At 37.9% G+C, this 23376-nt stretch overlaps 2 protein-coding genes across 5 annotated transcripts in view; one reads left to right on the top strand and one right to left on the bottom strand.

Annotated features, from left to right (window-relative positions):
• Positions 1-1126, top strand: part of LOC139130881 (NPC intracellular cholesterol transporter 1-like) — a 110185-nt gene extending 109059 nt beyond the window's left edge. For all 4 annotated transcript variants that reach the window (XM_070696690.1, XM_070696693.1, XM_070696691.1 and 1 more), the window contains exon 9: positions 14-1126. In XM_070696690.1, coding sequence (XP_070552791.1) covers positions 14-51 — 38 coding nt within the window. In that variant the 3' untranslated portion in view covers positions 52-1126. The remainder of the gene's footprint in view (positions 1-13) is intronic.
• LOC139130880 (histone PARylation factor 1-like) lies at positions 1037-23376 on the bottom strand. The gene is made up of 6 exons (XM_070696689.1): positions 23205-23376; positions 6058-6217; positions 4582-4719; positions 3794-4076; positions 2707-2942; positions 1037-2047 (listed from the first exon to the last, which is right to left on the bottom strand). The coding sequence occupies exons 1-6, from the start codon at positions 23286-23288 to the stop codon at positions 1746-1748; spliced, it is 1203 nt and encodes a 400-aa protein (XP_070552790.1). The 5' UTR covers positions 23289-23376; the 3' UTR covers positions 1037-1745.

The raw sequence follows: 23376 nt of genomic DNA, 5'->3' as shown, positions 1-23376 counted from the left end.
AATTTCTCCACAGGCAAGGATGTGATGCAGAAAGCCACAATGAAAGACTGAGAGAATGAAACTTGTACCATCAGACATCAGCACTGATACTTGCATGCTATTGTATTCAAGAGATAGATACCATTACTTTCACTGCAGCAGTTTATGCTCATTACTGATACATTCACAGATAAAGTTTTCCTATATGTAGTATACAAACAGTTTTACTTGTTTTATGAATTTGATTGCCCATATTATTCTTTATGTTTATCTTTTCAGAAATACATTTTTAGTCTTTGTAAAGACCACTGAGACGCAGTGTAGTGCACTTTTAAGAAATAAAATAATAATAATAATAATAATAATAACCTGAGAGAGTGTAATAAACAGGTATTTTTACTACACTGTATTGGTGCAACAGTATTTGACTGCATGTAAATTGTAAAAGTACACCAAGAACTACACTGAAAGATCTGTCACTCAAGGGCACTCTCAAATAACAGATCTTTTAGTCTAACCAAGGACAACATTTTGTAATGTTTGTAAACAGGCATCTAGTGCTAACGGCATCATATAATAGTATTTCATTCAGGTATGCAAATGTAATGATAAGAGCTTAGTGTCAATTGTTAATATTCATTCTAGAGCGTTATGCACTCTGTACGGATGGTGACAAATATTAGGCATCGGTTGCATGTGTGAGAATTTTTGATCCACACTGACTGTACTGTGTGAGTTATGGACAGTGTCAAAGTTTGATACTCTTCTGTGGAAGCTCAAATTATGACAAAACTTTGTATTACAGAATTGAAAGAAAAACAGACATAGCTTTTCAATTTACAAGTGTCACCCAGACTATCCAACTGCCTGTTAGTGAATAGAGTGTAGACTCAAAAATTACATTGGTTTTGATAAACTGTTACTGCATACAGACATCATAGTCAAAGGTTATTGGAAAGCTCACAAGTTTACTACAGTATCAGATTATTCTCGTGACAGTATTTATACCACATGACTTGTATTTCAACAAAATGAAGTATCATGTTGGGAAAACGACTGATGTCATTTAAAAATTTTATTCAGTAAAATATAACTAGAAATGTGACACTTTCCTCTGATGAAATAAAAACAACAATCTACATTTTAACAGTTTCCTTTTGCATACTGTATAGCCTGGCACTACACACTGATCACCGGAGGTACATCGTATCGAATGCATTGTCTGCAAGAGGCTCAAATTGAAATGTCACAAACTTTCCTATCATCGATGCTGAGAGTATTTTTGATAGTTGGTCTGAAGCAGTGACACGGAACATGCAAACCCCATGCTCAATGCAGTGCATGCATAACATTGTCCGTACTTTGTGTCGTGTCCGAACTGTGATAACATGACAAGTTAAATTCCCATCAACTGTAATCATCATCCATTTGGTAGGGATGCAACAGGTGAGATACCCACCGTAACTCTTGGGAATTCAGTGTGTCAGAGCTGGGTTCCAACATGATCTCTGACTAGCAGAACATGACTGATTCTGAGAAGCAATATATCAGACAGTATGATGTTACTTGCATCACACAAATTGGAATGGTTAGGCAAACAAGTTTTCCAGATAATGATTTACAGCCAAAACACAGTGAATAGAACCCCTTCACTGCTTTCCCCTGTGTGTACATTTACATGCTGGTCTACCAATCCTATTGAAAATGATAGGTACATGTAAATACCAAAGTCTTGTAGTGAAAGGTTTGTAGTCAGTTCCTCAGTTCTACACCAACTGACTGAGGTTTGTCTTCTTTCTCTGTTTCAAATGTTTGGTTATAATCTCTGCATACTCATCCCTGCCAAGCAGAGTATAGGCCAAGGGGAGTAGATTGTCGATGGCAGAATGGAAGTATGCAGATCCGTTACAGAACAGGTCAATTCCAAGTTCATATCCCTCACCGTAATCACATTCATCGTTAGCGAACTGTACCAGGGTTATTATCTCCTGCAGGTCATCAAAGTTCTTGGTTCTTTCATCATCTGTGGTGCTGTCAACTATCTTCTTCAGGATCTTCTTCAGGGATGCTGTTATGGGAAAGAATGTACACGGAAAAGAGAGTTAGAGGGAAAATAGCTATAACATTTGGTAATATTTTTATGTCATGACTGTCTTACAAAACAGTAGAGTTTCTCTTTTTTCCGCTGAAGTACTAGTGCTTGGAAATAAAGTATTAGCTTTGTTCACATGACATGACACAGTGCATACAATATTGTCAAATGAATACTCGTCCGAACTATTTAATTCCACTGTCAATGGCAACATCGGACATTACACATACAGGGAAACCTGTCCTTATGGACACCTCTCTAATCAGGACACCTCTTTATTAAGGACAGATTTATCAAACCAAAGTTAAACTTTGAAAAGAATTTCACCTGTCTATTAAGGACACTTTTCTGTTCCCAAAGGTGTCCTTAATAGACAAGTTTCACTGTACCATGAACTGACAGCTCTGATATCCACACATAATTTTCACAAGAACTATTTTCATTGTGTGTTTCCAAGCAATACTGGAGCCATAATATTATCTTTTGTTCTCCATATAATGGTAAACAGTGGTGAGTGCCAAACAAAGTCTACGCTGCTCAACATTCTGGCGCATACTGTTTGTAATGGAAAGATCGCAGAAGAGACGGCAGTACATTCAAGATGTAAAGATAACAGCTGTAGAATTGTAACATACCATCTGTCTCTGGAAGTGGTCTGTAACCAACATCATTGACGACTGGAACGACTATACCAGCCCCATGGAATGTCTTTGTAACCACTTTCTTGTCTCTGTTTTTCATGGACTTTGTTTTGGGCTCCAAAGAAAACTTACTCTTCTTTGCCCACTTTGTCAAGTTGTCATCAAGCTTCTTAATTTCCCCTTTCTTCGTCTGGTTTTTGGTTTCCTTGAGAACTTTATCAAGATGGATTCTGTTAGCAAAAAGAAAAATGGTTGTGTGCAGACTGTTTAGGACTAGCGATGGTGGGAAGAAATGGGCACAGTATATTCATATTTTAATATTTCAACTTGTCTGATCAACATAATATGCAGATAAAGTAGATCTGCAGTGGCGTTGGAAAGGTCGGTGCATTTTACAGTGGTTCCCCAGTCATTTTAGTTAGATTCCCCTAGGCATATCAACGCAATCATGTTAGCAGAGCAAGCATGGTTCTAGGTTCCCAGGCCACCAAGGTACCAGCACCTACATTCTGAAACCATACAAAAACTGATCTGTATTCCTGTCTGTGCGGTATTAGGAAAGTTGTTGAATTAGTGGATTAATTCTTCACTACATGTAGCAATGAAATTCCATTCCTGGAAATGCTATTACTGAAATATACTGAGTAGCTGTGTTGAAACTAAATATTAGGGTTTCTACAATTAAAGTTTCTTTTCTTTCTCTGTACAGCTTACATCACAACAGTATTATCTTTGTTTACAGGTTTTAATACAATGTTACTTTCTCTCAGGGAACTCAAATGGGTCTAGGGATTTTTTGTTTGTCACAAAAAATATTTAACCCTATATATCCCTACTACTTTATGATCTATTATCAATATTTTGGTGAACATGTTTCTACCAATCAAGCTGCCATATTACTCACCCCTGTGCCCTTCAACTCATAAACTCTTTGACTCAACTGAGGAATATTTGGAAATTCCTTTGCATCAGGTACATCTATACCAGTGGCTATAACATGTAGGATTTCCAGTGTCAGACAGACCTAGGAGTCAATGCTGTGTCAGTGAGCATAGAGAGCCTCAGGTACATTGTTACTTACTTGACTGCAGCAAATAGGTTTTCACCCATGGCTTTGATGTTGCAATTTTCAGCGGCTGAATTGGCAGCTACAAATGCCGGCATCTCTTTGGGATCATCCCTGTAGTAACCAAGGTGATACTGACTCTTGTCATCTCCCTTGACAACCGTCATGAACTCCGGTGGGTCATAGAAGTACCTCCAGTGTAACACGTAACATGGCTTCTTACCCTTGTGGTTCTTGAATTTACCAGCAAGAATGTCAAATGGACCGACGAGTTCCAGACCTAACGCATGTAAGGCAGCTGGTAAAAAAAACAATAGAAATTATTTTTTGAAGAATTTCTTTGCCTTTTGACAGCTGGAGACAATTATATGCACCAGACTCTTGCTTTCAGAATACACAAAGTACAACCACACTTTTACCTCTGAATCTAAAAAATATGATATGATACAATACGCTACAATATCATACAATACAATATGATAAGAAATTTATATAGTGCATTTTTGAAGCGTTCATGCCACCAACGAAGTGAACAAACAAACCAGCAACAGTGCTTATAGTTGCACATTTTGTATCAGTGTTTCATCTAGACAGGGGGATGTTGGCATCCCCTAGTAATTTGTCAAGGGGGACCACCCTCCAATGCAATGGTGCCAGTCACACCTTAGAGATACAAGTTGAACACACGAACTGGAGAAATCCCCTTAAATTTTCTGGTAAAGAGGGAAAATCTCCTCTGTTGATGCTATCCTGGATGAAACACTGGTGTATACTGTACATGTATCTTATCATTCATTACCCACCTGTTGGATTCTTTTTGTCCAAACTCTGGCAGAATTCCCAGAATTCATAGAAATCTTCTGGCATACCAACTTTAAACTTGACCTTGATTTCCTCCCTCACATCCGATGGAGTTGGAGGCGAGTCTGATTCATCAACATCTGCACAGAGACACAGATTTCTAGGTCAGTGTTCATAAACAAAATCTCAATGACCAGAATGGTAAACTTGAAGGGCCACAAGCTGTCACTTTTGATGGGCCTTTTCAAAGTTTTTGTTTTCAATGTCAACTATAGTTTCTTGTTCTACTCCTCAGAACGTGTTGAGATACACAATATTCAGCTTGTCAACTCAGCCATTTGCATGTAGACTGCATTATTATTGTTCACAAGTGAATTCTGGTCCAGATTAGAATTCAAATGCGATCATCAAACACTGCATTCTACCGGTAAATGTACATGTATAGACTCTGTGTTAGCAAGCCAAATAGCAGGTTTTTCAACACGCTTTGGGGAGTAGAACAAAAACTTACAATGACATCCAAAACAAAAATAGTGAAAAACTTATCAAAGGTTACAGCTAAATGTACTGGGTTAATTTGCAGACTTAGCCCTATTGAGACAGGTTTCAAGGGAATGAGTTGTATATTTAAATGTGCTTTTTCATAATATTTTATTTTATTAAACCTTGTTTAACGAGGGTAGCCTGGTAAGCTTCAGTAAAGATGCTTATCTTCCCAGGGCCCTCAAATGAACATACAAACTGATACAAAGCAGAACAACATGAAACATGACAAACAAAGCTAGAACAATACAATGCACAGAAAAAAGTGGCCAGGAGTCACCACCTGCACACAGGAGGAAAAAAAATGCACAATCACACTAGATAACAAAAACAAATTTAACAAGAAAACTAAAACTTACAAACACAAAAAATTATACCCAACAAATACAGACTTGTGATCAATTTCTATCAATGTACACACGTACATATTTTTGTGTTAAGGTAGTTACGCCTCGAAAGTGAAAACTTAAAGTTTTGCTCAAACTTTCCTCAATGAAACTTTCAACCATTCTCTTACCAAATCAACAATAAAAATCGGGGGTCACCGTGCAAAGTTTGGAACTAGCGAAACAAAATACCCAACATTCTGTGATATTTGATATTCAAAATGGCGGCCATCCCTGTGTTAACTCTATGGGGTAAAAATAAAATTTTAGCTTTTCGAAAGTTTTTCTTTCTCCAAGGGCTTTCAAATGACCCCACAAGTTGTAGATTAGAAAAATTGTAGAAATTTGAAAGACTGAATATATCTGTCCCTGAGGTGCATTCTACCTTACGCATAACATTTCTGTGAAATATAAGCTCTTTTTGGTATTTATATACAAAACCAAATATGAGCTAATAATGTGAACTGAACTAACTGCTTTCCTTTCCAAATTATGGAACAATTGGTTCATGTCATTGACACTGACAGTACAGAATCAAAGAATCTTTACCTTCTGTTTCTTCTGATTTGTCAGGTTCTTCCAGTTCTTCTGGTTCTTCCACCACGTCTTCACTTTTCTCTTCCACTTTCTCTTCATTTGAACTTGATTCAGCATCTCCAACTTCAGACTTTTGTTTCTTGGCTTTCTTAGCTGGCTTTTCCTCGGAACCCTTTGGAAAGTCATGGGAATTTATCAAAAGTTGCTCACATTGACACGCAATAAATCAGTCTAGTATACCGTACAAAAATTGTATTCAGAAACTGGTTCTTTTGACAAATCAAATTGTACTAGTGTATTGAAGCCTTTTTAATATCTAAACTATCCATTCATAGATTTACCGGTACTTTGACCATGCAGTACAGTGTATGGTTCATCAACCTAGAACAGCAGCCACATTTTCAATAGCCAACATACCCGTATGATGTTGGTCATGATTGTGACTTGTCACAGATTCCCTGTAATTGTCTGATTTGTGACCATATTCTTGTTCAAAACTTTACAAGAGAGAGTTGACACACCCTAGAGTGCTCTCAGGTTTGACCGAAAATTTTACTGTTAGGATACTGAAGTTTAGAACCCCCCGAGCCATGAAATCGACATATTTGATCATGCTTGTGGTTGGTTTCTAATGTACTGGTGCAGAGTTTCAATTTCCCATTCACTCCTAATTTATCTGATTGATGGCTAATCGATACAAAGTTGCATTTCCTTGAGCTGTTTGCCAAGCCTACCGTACCTTCGCTAGTAGCACAAAATTTTGCATTCCATATGCTACGTGTATGTGATTTGTATGCTGGTTGATCTTATAGGGGAAAATATATTAGCCCTCACAAAAACTGTTCAATAAGACAAAGATAAGGCTACACCAGGGGGACTGTGGCTACAGGTACATGTAGATGGACGTATATCATATGTAAGCTTTAAAATATTACGGTTTGATTATCATGTGATAAAGCATTTTGGAGCAACTGGATGTAGAGATGGCTTGCCTGGACGCTGCAATGCCGTTTTAATCCCTTGCCAATCTCATCCCATCCCATGAGTGAACAATCCAACTTGGTTTCTATTCATAAAGCAACCCAGATACTCATATCAACTACCTTTACCGGAACCTAAAGCCACTGTCTGTCTGACAGCCGATTTTTCGTTCTTGTGTGGTACATAATTTGCATCTCATCATAGTTTGCGGTGGCCTATAAGCTGTATTAAAGTCATTCATATTTGATGTAAAAAGTATCATATTTCTTGCATGGTAATCTGAACATGCAACTTTGCAAAGTTATACATTTTTATACTGTTTGTCATATGGATATCTTCAGACGTCATTCTCTGTCATGTTTAGAATTCTAGGCATCGAACAAATTGTGTATTTTCTTGCATGTCTTTCTCCTCTAAGTCAGAAAAATGCTGACATTTCAGTAAATAACTATATCCAGTCAAACTGTCAACAAATGCCTTGTACAAGTACGTCCAATGACTGAAAATGTATCAGTCACCAGCGATAGTCATGGCCTACTATGGGCAGATTTTCATCCGTTTAAAACTTTTTATCACTTCTTAGAAGTATAACATATTTTAATACAATGTGGAAATTCAACATTACATGTCACCACATATCCAATAGTAACAGTAGCTTTGATTTTGTGACAAGGATTGAAATCGACAACAAACTGAATCGGCAGCCATAGCTGCCAATCTAATTCTAGCAAAGCATGTGTGGAGATAAGATCGGGGTGGGGGTGGGGGGGATATAAACAGCACTGCAATGGTATGGTGATGCAGTGAGTTCTCAACGTTTACTCCCTTCCTACCCTCTATGCTTCAACGAAAGTCGTCCAAAGTGCTGTGAGCATCAAACAAAACTGACAATGTGCCTTTGAGATAATGATACAAGTTTGTCTTCTTCATGCCAAAAGAAAGGTATGAAGGGATCAAGGTGACTAGGGTGAGGGGTGGTTGCAAAACAGTCAGGGGTCAAGGTGATGGAGACTTGATTAATTTTGATAAATCACAAGCGGCCCAAACACATCCATTTCTTGATGACTATCACTGCAAGCCTTGTTGAGAAATTTCCAATTGGTACATGTATGGGTTGTTTTAATTTAGCTAGTCTTCAAGGTATTTGTTAGAACAAAGTGCTCGGCCTGACTCCTTTCAGTTATCTGTTGTTGGGGAGGACTACCTTTGCAAAATTCTTCAAAACATTAATTCTTCAAAGGCAACTGGTTTAGATGGTATTCTGACCAGGTTTATCAAGAATGCTGCCAATATCACTGCATGTCCTTTATCTTGTATCATCAATTTGTCGTTGAAATTCGGGAAATTTCCTACTGATTGGAAGAACGCAAGAGTAGTCCCATTGCACAAAAAGAACAGTAAAACTGAAGTCAGTAATTATTGGCCTGTGTCAATATTGAGTGCTATTTCCAAGGATATCGAAAACATAGTACATGATGACTGACTGTTCAAGTATGTTGAGGATTCAAATATTCTGTACAAGTTTTAATCTGGATTCCTCACATCCTACTGTTAACTGATTATATTCATACAGAAATGGATATGGTAATTACCGGTATGTGGGGATGGTCTTGTAAGATTTACAAAAAGCTTTTGATACAGTTGATCATAAGATTTTTCTTGGTAAACTTAAGTTGATCAGTTTGTCTGAAACTGTTCTATTAAATCTGGTTCACATCTTATCTTTCCAAAACTTGTGGTTTTCAAGTTTAAATGGATACGGTCATCGGAACTGTGCTCAAAGGTCATATGGGACCAATACGACCAATGTAAACACTGTATCCAAGGTACGATGGTGATTGATGAAAGTTGAAATGTCTATCATAATCTGCACCATACAATTTAAATGTTGCAGCTATGATGATGAGGTTAATCTAGATATCATGCGTGAAATACATTGTTTGTAAACAAGAAACTCGCACATGTGCAGTTCTGATGACTGTTTCCCTTTAACAAAGTGTACACGGTCAAACTTGCAGGGCTCCCAAAATAAATTAGATTTGTTCTTAATTTACCCCTAAGAACTCATGTGTCAATTAAGCATTTCAAAAAAATAGACTGGCTGTCTGTTGAACAACAAGCAAACCAGTTTAAATTGAATCATGTTTACAAGACAGTCAATAATCAAGCCCTCCAAGTATTTCTCCAAACATTACTTTTAAATTAAAGGGACAAAGTCGCCATTTTTCATGAATTTTGTTTGATGCAAGATACTACTTATTTTGTTTTACATGTTGAAAGATACTGAATGAATGGGTGACCATGCATATATTTGACCCCTGTTTTAGGCAAATGAAACCATGGCGAAAAATGAATTAATGGTCATGACCATTAATTCATTTTCACCATGGTTTCATGTATCATGTCTTAAACCGAGGTCGAAAATTATGCATGGTCAACCCATTCATTCAGTATCTATCAACATGTCAAACAATATACCAGTAAGTAGTATCTCGTATCAAACAAATTTCATGAAATAAGGCCGACTTTGTCCCTTTAAGAGCAAACTGTCATTCATGTACCATACTAGATCAAGCTCATATTCTATTCTACTGGCTTTTGGTTCTCATGGTCAACATTCATTCCTGATTTCAGGAGCTAAATTTTGGAATGAAATAGTATTAGTAACTCAAATCATTGTTTACAGGTTTAAAATTTCAGAGTGTCTATTGCCACCCATGTGGCAATTGCCAACTTGACTATTGCCACGCGCGTGTCAATAGCCAAGTTGGCTATTGCCACGGTAAGATTTTCCTGGTGATAGATTTCCTAGTTTGAGTAGAAATTGCTGTAAATAATTTTTACCACAATTCACCTTGTGTTTAACGCTTGGGAGGTTGGTCGACAAGGCGGGTGACTGGCCAGTCACGGTCGGCAGTCCCTGCGATTAAATGGCAGCCCTGCGATAGACAGTATACTGCATGTTTGAGAATGCATCATGAAAAAATAAATGAATTTGTAACAAAGCAACTCAAAACTTGTTAATTTTAGCAGAAGAGAAAATGGTTTGGCGACCGGGACTCACTCGAGAAGGCTAAGCTGGGCAGCCATACACATTTGAGCAATGACCTATGACCATGTGACGTAGCCGGTCAGTCAGCTGGTTGATGACATCATTCAGAATTTCTGTTGTCGACAAATGTTTGTCGGGGGCTTCTTTAGGCGCGAGCGAAGTGCTATGATGTCAGCACTTTCTGAACTATCGGCACTCTCTCATAATAGTGACACCTTTGTTTTAGGGACACCCCACGTGACTGTTTTATGAATAGTGTATGAATAGTGTTAGGGAAAGAGGCAAAATATATGAGGCGGTTCGTGTACCGGTACAGGGGTGCATCACAGATGCTAGGGAGCTGTGAAATGGATGGGGTGGTTCATCAAAGGTGGTTTGGATATCTAAAGAAATCTGTATGGTAAGTTGGCAGGTTTTATTTGAAAAAAGAGAGATTTAACAGGAAAATGACAGAATTTTTGTCAGAGAACCAATGAAATGCACAGACTAAGTGTCATGATTATGATAATAGGTTCAGAGAGTATTTAAAGACCTGCACAGAGTTACATGTATAATGTCTCCTTCTCATCTGAAGATCTGACTGTCTACACGTCATCTCAGCTGTAAGAATCAACCCTTGTGCCAGCAGTTTTGTGAGTTAATTCCATCGAACAGAACACTGCGTTTGAACTTCTCAGTACTTCTAAGTACTCTTGTGCTTTATTGCATTTCAATTGCATTTAATAACCATGGCTAGCTTTTCTACTTTGATTGTAGGTGATTCAATGGTTAAGTATTTGCAGGATTGTGTCGCTCCGGTTTATGGTTCAACTCCAGTTGTACTGTCTTTCCCTGGAAGACGAGTTGAACATATGTTCAACTTTTGTTAAGGATATTGTTCACCAGCTTAACCTCATTATTTTGCATGCAAATATCAACAATTTTGGTGAAGCACCTGCAGATGTACTGAAGAAAGTGAAAGTCTATAACCAACAGGTGAAAGCTGTATTGCCAATGACCAAGATTTTTTTTTTCATCTGTTTTATAGAGGAATCTGAGTTGCTAAACCGATTTGGAGCCCGACTTCATAGACCATGTTAACTATGACTATGTTTTGCCTCTGAATTCTCTCTTACAGGATTTGGGAAAACAGCTACCTGGTGCTGCATACATTGACTCTGTCAATTCTTTTTGCAGGGAAGCTGGCAATGGAAGACGTCTATTTGCCAGAGATGGTCTTCACCTGAATAGAAGTTGTGCTGCCTTGTTAGCAGCCTGCTTTTCAAAGGAAGCTTTGAAAGCTGCCTCAGTTTCTTATAGGAAAGCTGACAATAAGTTGCCATCCACCACTCCTAAGGAAACTAATGTCAAAACTATTTCTTTCAGGAAAGATGATACCAAGAAGTTGCTGTTGCCCACTCCAAATACAACTAATTTGGGAACATCTTCTTGCAGGAATGCAAACCAGAAGTTGTCCTCTCCCATTGCCAAGGAGAGAACTGTTAAAACTCTTTCTTGCATCGAAGCAGACAAGTTGCCCTCTCAGCAGAAAACTAACAGTTTGAAATCTTCTAGCAGGAAAGTGGACCAGCTGCAGTCTCCCACTTCACTGAAATTTTGGCTATCAAAAGCATGATGCCTGATGCCAGAATTCCGTTGTGCACTCTTCATGTTATAAAATATTTCAAGGAAAAAGTCAGTGATTTGGATGATATAAAAAACTTCTGAAGTCTGATATCATGAAAACTATCTTATCAATGGTTTACTCATGTTCTGAAAGTTGAAACAGATTATTTGGAAAAATACAATGAATTGACAAAAAATTCTCCACCATCATTCATAAATTATTTTACAGATCATTGGTCTAATTGCCAGCATAGCACACTGCAACTAACATTAACTATGCTTCATTTCAGATAATGAAGACAAGGCTGGATACCAGACAGGTCAGTGATATTCAACTCTCTATCACACAGCTACTGTATGCACTGCCCCAGCAGTTGATTTTACATTAACTCAACTGGACAAGTAAAGAAAAACAAATATGAAATTTGGCAGTGACCAAAGCAGTGGCAGTGCATACAGTGCGAAAGTTGGAGAGAAAGAATACACACAGTCAGTGAGGATCTGTTAAAATGTACCTGCTCACATTATTGTATGTACATGTTGCCTTCTCATCACATCTATGCCGTTACACAAGACAAAGGTGTTGAGATTTTCATTTCAGATCTCATCCCCTCAAGAAGAAGGAAGAAGACAATGCATCACCACACATACCAGAAGCAGTGACAGTTGTCAGGAAGAGAATGGACCGGCTGTTGGATCAATGACGGGGCGCCAGAAGTTTCATTTGGCAAATGAAACTGCCAAAGAGGTTGTATCATTTTTAGCCAATTGTGGACAAAAGGAATTCTTTGAGAAGCTTGAAACACTGAAATGTTTGTTGCATTCGTGGAAAACAAATGTACTGGTTGAAATTGTGACCAATACAAATGTGGTTGAGGAAAATGTTTGTGACAGTGTTGATCAGATAGCTAATAACAGTGATATTGATAGAAATTCTGATTATTATAGTGATTCCAAAAGAAAGGGAAAATTATATATGCAATGATCATTTGTAAGTCCACCTGTGTCTTCTCCAGAGACTGTAAACATTGAATCAAATACCGGTACTTTGGGTGAAAGTTTTGATATTCACAATGTTCGAAATAAATTGTTCATTTCAGCTGTGAAAAATTGTTGTGGAAGACCAAAGGGTTCGACCAAATTATTCTTGAGTTTTTCTGGTCAGTCCACCAGTGGAACTAAACGTCAAAGAAGTTCAAAGTTGTCCTTGAAGAAAAAACGTCAAAAACTGGATATACAAAAAGAAGATCAAGGTACAAGGTTGACTGGATTCCAGAGCTGAGACTAACCATGGACTGTCACTGTACTCTTGAGAGTGGCGGTAGACTTGATGATACCATCATCAATGCAGTGCAGCAATTGGTAAGCAACCAGTTTCCTATGTTTTCAGGTTTTCAGTCAACCATATTTGCTCAAAATGTCTCTTTCTTCCAGCATGTAAGCAAGGAAATGGTGCAGATTTTATATTGTAACTCTGGCCATTGGGTGACGGTCTCTACAATAGGTTGCACAGGTAACACAGTCAATTACTACCGGTATGATAGCATGAATCAGACAATATCAAAGTATGTATTGTGTCAGGTTTGTGCAATTTTGAAAGTTAAAGACAAATTGCTGCAAGTAAATCATGTCCCTGTTCAGCAACAAGTAGGTGGTGCTGACTGTGGTCTATTTGCAATAGCTTTCATAGTGTCTCTCTGTTTTGGATCCTCAATTCCGATGTTAAATCAGGCTGAGATGCGCAATCATCTGCGAAAGTGCTTTGAAGAAAGGGAATTTTCAGGATTTCCTCAGTGTAAGTCCACAAACCAGCATAGAAAATAAAAAATGATTAAATATGATATTTTTTGTACTTGCAGGCAACCTCACGATGAAGACAACGAAAGAATGGGATGTTGTGATCGATGCGGAGAGTGGTTTCATGAAAATGTTTAACTGTGTCACATGTGTTCGATGACAGTTGTAGTGACTGGTGATGCAATAACCACTCCTGTCGATACGTTCATTGTCAAAGTCATTGTACAAGGGATGAGTCGTGTCAGATAATATATGTCTCACTTTATCAGTAAGTCGTCTGCTATACAGGTCTTGAATGGATGCCTGGTTTTCCCCTATAATTCTACTGGCTTTCTTAACGATTTTCTCCAACCTGCCCTTGTCATGAACAGAAATCACATCACCCCAGCAGACAATGCCAAAGGAGAGAATACTCAAAACTGAAGCATTGTAAAACATGGAAAGGAGTTTTCGATTAACATCAAATGATCTTAATTTACGAAGGCAATACATGCGACTATTAGTTTTCTTTATGAAAAATCAACGTTATTACAAAACTTCAGTATGTCATCTAGTCTTGTACCAAGATATGTATATGTACTAGTTCTCTCAACCTCGGCCCCGTCTATTAAAATGGGGTCAGGTTTTTTCGCATTTCTCCTAAAGTCAATGTGCATTTCCTTGGTCTTCTTTACATTATGATGCAGGTAATTTTCTTTACAATACTGTACAAAGCGATCAATTTCATCAATATACTGAGAAATAATAAATAATTGTGAGCTGAAAACTCATGGAAGCCTAATGGTGTACCAGTACACATATAGCCAACTTGTTAATCGGTTGTATGAGCGGATTAGCTGATTAAGTCAACACCATAATAAGAGTGGGACGGCTGTGGTGTTGACTCAATCAATTAATCCGCTACGGACAGCCGGACAGCCGATTAGCAAATTGGCAAGTTTGCGGAGCAATTAGAGTGCAGTGGTATGTACACAGGTTGGAGAGGAGATAAGGACTTGTTGGTAATGAAGAAAGCAGTCAGACGATTTAGAGTTGAAATCTTTACTTGAAATATCTCAGTCAAAATTACCATAATAAAAAAAGATAAAGCGTTTCAAAAGAACCCCATGCCAAGGGACACCATAGACTGACTGCTGTTCCCTGTGAGTTGGGCACAATTGAAGGATCCGAGTTGGCGGACTCCCGGTTCACTTTACATTATAACCTTTCAATCTAATTGCCGTTAAACTTCCATTGATCAAGTCAAGGCGATATGCGTTTTTTGTGCATATTTTAATGCGAATACCAACTAGTCCCTAATGTCAGATTCACCACTGATGTACAAATCATTGAAATTGAACCAATATTGTTCAATTACATAATGACAGACGGATGTAAAATTCAATGTAGGCGATGAAGCGGTGATGAACACAATCATTGAAAAGCATCAACAGTTGTCAACACTATTATCTGACGCACACCAGATCATTGGTTGTCAGATGTGGACAGTCACCTGTAACTCAAGAAAGGTCATAGGTTGGTGTAATAATGAATTGTGAAGGAACGGACCAATCATTGACAAGTACCAATACCATTGCGGAGAGCATTGACTGTCTTACATTCCGACGTCATGCGTAAAACAACGCTTTGATTGGCTGGTGTAAAAAGCTTTCCTGTAATAGGCTAATTATGCATTGTGCTTGTTAGTGAATCCAATACCACAACCAGAGATACGTCAGTTGCCCTCGTCTAGTCAAACTGCAAAGAGATAGTCATATTCAGCATTTGAGTCAAACTACCGGTACAACGTAAGAGAGAGTCATATTCAGCATTTGATTTTTTGTGCGCCAGTTGCCCTCGTTTAGTCAAACTACAAAGTAAGAGATAGACATATTCAGCATTTGATTTTGTTGCGGAGAGTGAGTGTATAGTATATCATATTTAGCATTTGAGGTTTTTTTTGAGAGTCAGTGTATAGTACATCATGTTTTTTGAGCTTTTTGTAACCATGTCTTTTTTTCTTCTTCTTTTGCATTTTTTGAGTGAATGTGTTGTGATGTTCATCATGTTCATCTTGTCCTGTGTCTCCTGGTTTATTGAAAGGTAAGAGTTTTTCCGTAATTCAATATTAAACTTTGTCACTTTCCCCAAAACGTTCTACATTAGTAACAAGTATAGAGGATATACAAAGTGATCATAAATTTGCTTGTGTTTTCATAGACAGTTGCTCACATCTGCTGTCTATGGTTTGTGCTACAATTTGACGAAAACATTTACGTAAAAGAATGGTGTAACGGCTATAGTGTCCATCATAGTTCTAGTTAGTGTAGTACCAAAATGGTTTATGGTTTGAATACATATGCACGTGCCAAGTTTTTTTCTGTCTTTGTGTGCAACCCGCGTCTAACTGTCGCGTTGGGACAGTTTGCATCGATCTTTAGAAGTCTCTTTGTGATGTACTCGTCAGTGTAATAGAAGTTTGTTTGTGATGTACTTGTCAGTGTAGACGTTGACAAGGATAGATATCAGGTCTCTTCTACCTGTACTGTGTAAACAAACAACATGGCGGCCTGCCGAGTCCCTTCGTGCACAACTCGTGCTTCGTGAAGCCCGGCGATACATAAAGACTGAATCACAGGGATTTCGCGAAGCGGTGCCTTTAGTTTATTTCTCACTATGACTAAACGTCACATTTCATAAATAGTGAAACTATTTGCTGTAATTTTTGGGATCAATCAGTGCACTGAAAACATAGACATGGGGTCCGGGGAGGGAAAGAGTTCCTTAAGGCTCCACCCAAAAAGGTTTTTCTTATGTACGATTCACGGCTCGAAATTAACGGTGGTCTTGCATCCAAAGACCACCACTTTTTCATTTTGGACCACCAAATTCAATTTGTAGGTGGTCCAAATGGACCACCACTTACGTAAGAAATTTTTGAAGACGACGTACTCGGCCCACACTACATTGCCTGAACGTGGTTTAATGCAGGACAAAAATAGAACATATGCACCTGCTTGCAAGTGACATTTATCATGATATTGCAACATTTTAGACTTTAGCAGACCGCAGCACTTTATGCAACATTGTATTTCATCATCACAAAACGTCAGGTCAATCAGTTCTGTACAGACAATGGCACTACAGATGCAAAAAATTCGAGAATCGATCGAGTCTACGTTGTTGGTAACACAATACAGTTAATGGTCATTACATCGCATGTTATTTGGAAAGTGGTTTATGGGTGACCATTGAGACTCTGTCGGGTTGCATTCTTGAGAGGTCCCGCTGGACTTTGAACAGTATCTGCTTTTGTTGGCCCTTTGAAAACAATAATTATGTAGTCAGAAGGTATTTTCTTTGAACATGATCTCATTGGGCTGCTCAACGATCATATACGGGACATGTATCACGGCATGGCAAACGTTCAGCTACACCTTGAATCCCCAGGTTGTTGTTTTTTGTTATTAGAGCATGCGCAGTACAGGAAACCCCCCCAAGTTCTACAGAAAGACTGCCCAGCTCACTTCAGATACTGATTCCTACCGTGCACATTTTGAATACATTTTACGCAAATAAAAAGTCAGTTGGGTAAAATCGTACGCAAGTTATGAAATTGTAACGGAAACGCTGCCCAGGCCCATTCACGTTCAGGCAGTGTTCAAATCGGGTTTTGTTACTGGTTGCTATTGGTTTTTATGAGTGGAAGTATTTTGACTCTTTATAGTAGATAATAAAGTTCAGAAAAAATAATATTGTGAATTTTGAAAAATAGTGGGATTTTTGTCATCATAATTGTTAACAGCCGATACCTGGCGGAATAATTTTGAACATAAGAGTATGTGAACTGACAACTCAAAATCATCTTAAGGTAGCGTGATAGGTTAGTATGAGTATTTTCCTTCAAAACTCCGAAAAATTATCCTTTCCATGCCATTTCTTCGCTAACGGGTCAGTCACAATCAGGGTGCGCTAGAGTGTGTCACTTAAGTCAAAATTTCAAGTTCATGATAACTGTCAAGTTAAATAATATGTTGAAAGGTTATGGTATGGGGCATATCTTCCTAAAATTTGGTGAAGCAAACGTCATTAGTTTTACCACAGTGCACATTGTTTTATATGGTTGACGCAGTGTCACGGACGCTACAGAAATGTTGTACATGAAACACAAATGTCATTATAAAATTTTAAACAATGATTTGTTAATGCTTTCTTATGTTATTACAATATAAAAAATGCATATTGGCATTAAAATAAGCTATACTTGGTATGATTTACTTAATTTTTCCATGAATAAACACAACCTCAAGTTTAGTGAGAAATACAACAATATTGATCATATTTTTTAATAGGACTTTCAACTTCTCTATGTCCTTCCGCTGGTAAGCTGTACTTAAAAGTTTTATTGTCATGAATTAACCATGCTATAGCAACAATATTAATACCATTCAGTGTAATCAAAATGAACTTCTTTCTGAAATATTTTCTGTTTAGTATGACATGTAATTTTGTCACGGATGCTACCAAAATCAAACTTGAAAGTTAGGTCAATTGAAATATAAAAAGCAATTAACAATCTAGTTTTTTCTTTCTCTTTTCTCCAAAACCTTTCTCTGTCAAACATTTAAATTGTGAAAATTGTGTCAAAACATTGACAATTTCTTTAAATTGAACAAGAAAGCTATAGCAACTACTGCAAAAATCAGTTGGAGTATGTGAAAAATGTCTATACCAGTAATAAACTTTCAATACGTCAAAAAACACAGAAGTTAACATTGCTTGCGCCTTAAAGTGTAAAACCAAGATAAAACTAGACACCTAGATCAGGCTAGAGAGACAGGTTGTTAAACTTTGACCTGTGGTCCCACAATAAAATTTGCTACAATGTATCTGACACACCACCCAAGAAATCCAAATGGCTTGCAGCTGTTCTAACACCTGTCAGGATGGGGCGCACACACACCTAGGTGAGGCTGGAGATCAGAGATGTAGTCTGCCAACCTTTGACCTCTGTTCTATAATGTATCTGTACTCTCTGACGAGCGTAAAGTTGGCGTCATACTCATCCTCATCCTCAGCCTCAGGGGTCACGCGAAAATGAGGATGAGGATGACGCTACAGCGTCAGCTCCACCGGCGTCAGATCCGATTATTCCCGAATGCGTCTGATGGAATGATAAGTGTAAAAACGACTTTAAAAATGTGCTCCAAGTTTCATATCACTGTAAATGTTAATTAAAACACAGTGGGATTTGCATTTCATAATATTTAGTTACCTCCTCTCAATATCCGTTTCTCACCTTGTAGTTATAAGGCAACATTCTTAGCCCTTAATTTCCTGAAAGTTCAAAGGTTTTATGTTTAATACATTGACTTTTCAGGCCTCAAGTCATAGTTATACCAGTTAATTGTTTTATATGTCCTTTGAATAATTAGGGCTTTCATATCACCTCTCATGGTGGCGATTTTTACACATTTCGGACCATGTATACCTTTTTTGCACCAATTTTTGGAAAATCTTAACGCAAGAGTTGAGAGGATACCAACAAACACATCCACGGATCCATGGACTGAAAATTACGAACATTTCCAAAAAACTAGTCCATATGAGATATTCTAACGATAAAATATTACCTGCGAACCAGTTTTAGGATTCAAAAGAAAGTTGAGAAAAAATGGAGTTGTTATTTTCTTAAGTTATGGGCGAATTTTATCATTTATCCATCATCGGGTAGCGTAACCTTGGCAATCTTTGGATACGACGCTGAAGCTGATGCTGAGTAGTGTCATTTTAGCGTCAGCTAGAAAGGTCACCTGAGGATGAGGATGAGGATGACACCAACTTTACGTTCGTACTCTCTGCCTTCATAATATGTGAAAGTGGTGGAGACAGAGTTAACACAAATGTCATTTCTTACCCCCTTGATTTTTTAAAATTCAAAATGTGATAACAAAACAATAAAATGTGGTGGTTATTTCACATTTAGATTGGCTTATAATCTGAAAAACAATGTTTGCATTTTATTGTAGCATCCGTGACATAATGAATTGAAATGGAATACAAAATAATAAATGCATATACAGCACAGAATTCATTGTTCTTTTCACTAGAATTCTAATAACATATTCAATATAATTACTGCATTCTTAAAAACACCAATCTAAGTGTTACAGTTGATGCTCAACATAACTTTTTGAGTGTTTTATTACTTTTTAAAAAATCAATTTTGTGCAAATTTACAATTTTATGCCTTGAAGACATTTTGTAACCCAACTCCATGTATGACACACAATACACACTAGTATTTATATGTTTCAGTGGATTAACTGCTTTAAAATGTTTTAAATAGTTATTAATTATGACTATGTAGTAAACACCGTCACGGACGCTACACTGTCACGGATGCTACATTTCCATATTTTAGGAATATTAATAGTGAACGCAAGGGACAGTAATTACATAATTTGTTTATTGAAGGTAGGCACCTACATGTATCGACACTTAGGCCTGTGACATCAGATCTTTTACAACTCCTGTTGTCCTTAAGATATGAGTGTGTCACGGACGCTACAAGAAATTCCGACCACAACGATCTCCATTTTCATTTATTCACAAAACAATACAATATGCAATTTTATTTAAATTTTGGTGTATAAAATGCTTGCTATGGATGTTGAGGTTGGAATTAAATTCAATATTACAATATTTTATCCATTTTTCTACATATAAACTAAAGGTATATGTACTTATGGTCATCAAACACAAAAAACATAACGATGTTACAGTTTTGGTAAAAATACCACAGTTTCTGTTCCGATGCACATAATCACATGAAATAACTTGTGAAAGAAAGGTTAGGTGTTCTGCAATAACATATGTGAGCAAAAAATTCCACAATTTTAACACTGTGTTCCAAAAAACATTTTGAAATTAAGTACATTTTGAAGTGAAACAGCATAACGCTACTTTTTACAGTTTTTAAAGGCATTTTTGTGGATGTACAACCAAACCTGCACACTATATGCCATATTTCTTTATGTGACCAAGTTACTTACAACTATTACTATTTATTAGAAACAAATAAGCAATATAATATCAGTCTGAATAGCAGATATATGTCCATAACAAATGAAAATCATCTAGCGCACCCTGATTGTGACTGATCGCCAGGACATGGCCTTTGAAGGTGGTCAGTTTTCAGTAATCGAATGCTCTCAGTTAAAGGTATGTGAGACAAGAATCGATGGTCGGGTGATGTCCGTTGCGCGTTTCATTAGGCCAGGCCGGTCGACCATGTAATACATGTACTTCTTCTCCCCAAGCAACAGAATGTGATTGAATTTGACTAAAATTATCGCAAAAGGTATGAACTCACTAGTGAACAGTCAAGATAGTAAATGTACTTATTGTTCAAAATCTTAGCGTGCCAATAACCAAGGTGGCTATTGACACACATGTGGCAATAGCCAAGTTGGCTATTGCCACACACGTGGCAATAGCCTCGGCCTTAAAATTTACCAGTACTCAAAACTCGAAGGCTGAGGCCAGGGTGTGCTACCTGTTCTGTGCTTTTCTTGTTTACTTCGTTTGTTCATAGACCTCTATGGTTTGTTTTGGTCATTTAAAGTTTTGTATTTTGTGCTAGTTTACGTTAGAGTTGGTTGGATAACGCAACAGGGACCGTGGCCAAACCAAAACAAGACTAGAAGCCAATGATCGTACGAATTACAGGTGCTTGTAGCATTGCTAATATTGGACCACACGCGTATGTGGACTGGGTAGTTTGTGAAAGTGTAGCCTACATGTATGCAGTACGTAGCCTTGTGGTAAGGCTACGCATCAGAACGTCGGAACGCAGCATAAACTCACAGCATAAACTTCACTTTCACAAACTACCCAGTCCACATAACGCCTGTGTAGCTGCAAAATTGTAGCGCTACGGTGAGGCGGTCGGTGATTTTTGGTTTTTTGCGACTTCGCTCACCACTAGCGCTACAATGCCGATGGCCCTGTAGAGGTGAAAATAAGCGCACCCCTTTGGGAGGTTTCTGTTAGTCGCTATTCGGGCAAGTACCACGCTAAGAACTGCGCAAAGAACCACGTCAATAATTGGTCAATAAACAACAATAGACAACAGAACCAATAATAATCCTAATAACAGCTATCTTTTGGAACAATTATATCATAATTATATCATATTATATCAACAATTATATCATATTATATCATACCAGGCAGTATATTGATGGTGCAAATACAGTGATCTGATTGGTTGATACGCGAAAAGAACCGTGGTATATTGGTGATATACCACGGCTGGCATGCGCACTAGCCATGCTAGCTCTCAGCTTGAGGAAAAGTCCTTTTATGACGTTCCGCGCCAGAATTTCAATATACTGTTATGATATAATAGCAACAAGTCATCGTTGATGACACAGTCCCCACTTGTTAATGGGTACTTTGATTACAGGCCCTCAGAGAGGATAGAGTCCTCTTCATTAGGTCTGTGATAAAAATACTTTTGAATAAATTCGCTTGATACATGTCTGAGTTGTAGTTCAGGACATGAAAAAATGGTAATAAAATGGCCACATGGTGGCCATATTGGATCGTATCACAAAACAAATCAATGTGCATATGTATGACTTAGGTCAATGTCCTTGTACCAACTTTGAATAAAATCTGTTGAAACATGCCTGAGTAATGGCTCTGTACATGAAAAAATCATAATAAAATGGCCGCCTGGCGGCCATATTGGATCGTATCACAAAACAAATTTACGTGTATATGTATGACATAGGTCAATGTCCTTGTACCAACTTTGAATAAAATCAGTTGAGATATGCCTGAGTTATGGCTCTGTACATGAAAAAATCGTAACAAAATGGCCGCACGGCAGCCATATTGGATCGTATCACAAAAAAAATTAAAGTGCATATCTATGACATTGGTCAATGTCCTTGTATCAACTTTGAATAAAATCAGTTGAAACATGCCTGAGTTATTGCTCTGTACATGAAAAAATCGTAATAAAATGGCCGCCTAGCAGCCATATTGGATCGTATCAGGAAACAAATCGACGTGCATCTGTATGACATATGATGTAATCGTTGTACCAAGTTTGAATGAAATCGCTGCAGGCGTCTCTGAGATATCTGCGTGAACGGACGGACGCACGGACGGACGGACGCACGGACGCACGCACGCACGCACGGACATGACCAAACCTATAAGTCCCCTCGGACGATGTCCGTGGGGACTAATAAATCACACCCAGCGACGGTATAACCACTCGATTTTGACCATTATTGCTTAATTATATCATTTGTTATGATATTATTGTTCAAAAGATAGCTGTTATTAGGATATTATTGGTTCTGATGTTTATTGTCGTTTATTGACCAATCATCGACGTTGTTCTTAGCGTGGTACTAGCCTGAATAGCGACTAACAGAATACCTCCCTTTGGACAAGGTGTGTTGATATGATTACCAACTTCCGGTAATGGCGGCTCCCAGAAGAAACACCGATGCCCAACGCACGCCCAATGTTTATGGAACGCGATCGACGTGTTTGAACAAATTCCAAACCCAATAAACGACAAGATTCGTGAAGTATAGTATTGAGTCTTCAGTAGTGATAAATCAGTAAAATCAGTACGACCAAATGCAGTAAATATGTAGCATTTCACTTATTCAAGCAACGTTGCAAGCACTTCTGGTACGGATAAGCTAGGTCTACCTACCTCGTCGCCCTTTCTTTTCTGATGTTTAAATTGAGACAGATGCTGTTTGTTCTTTCTATAACACTTATCTCCATATTTACACATTGTTTGCTTTCGTCCTCACTTGAACCAGAGTCTGCCATGTTTTCTGATGTTCGCGCCTCTCCTCATGACCTCTTAACCTTTGGCCTAC

This window comes from Ptychodera flava, chromosome 4 (assembly GCF_041260155.1).
Source record: "Ptychodera flava strain L36383 chromosome 4, AS_Pfla_20210202, whole genome shotgun sequence".
Taxonomy (NCBI): domain Eukaryota; kingdom Metazoa; phylum Hemichordata; class Enteropneusta; family Ptychoderidae; genus Ptychodera; species Ptychodera flava.
Note: the sequence above shows the minus strand (reverse complement) of the source record. Positions and strands in the feature narration are given on the sequence as shown.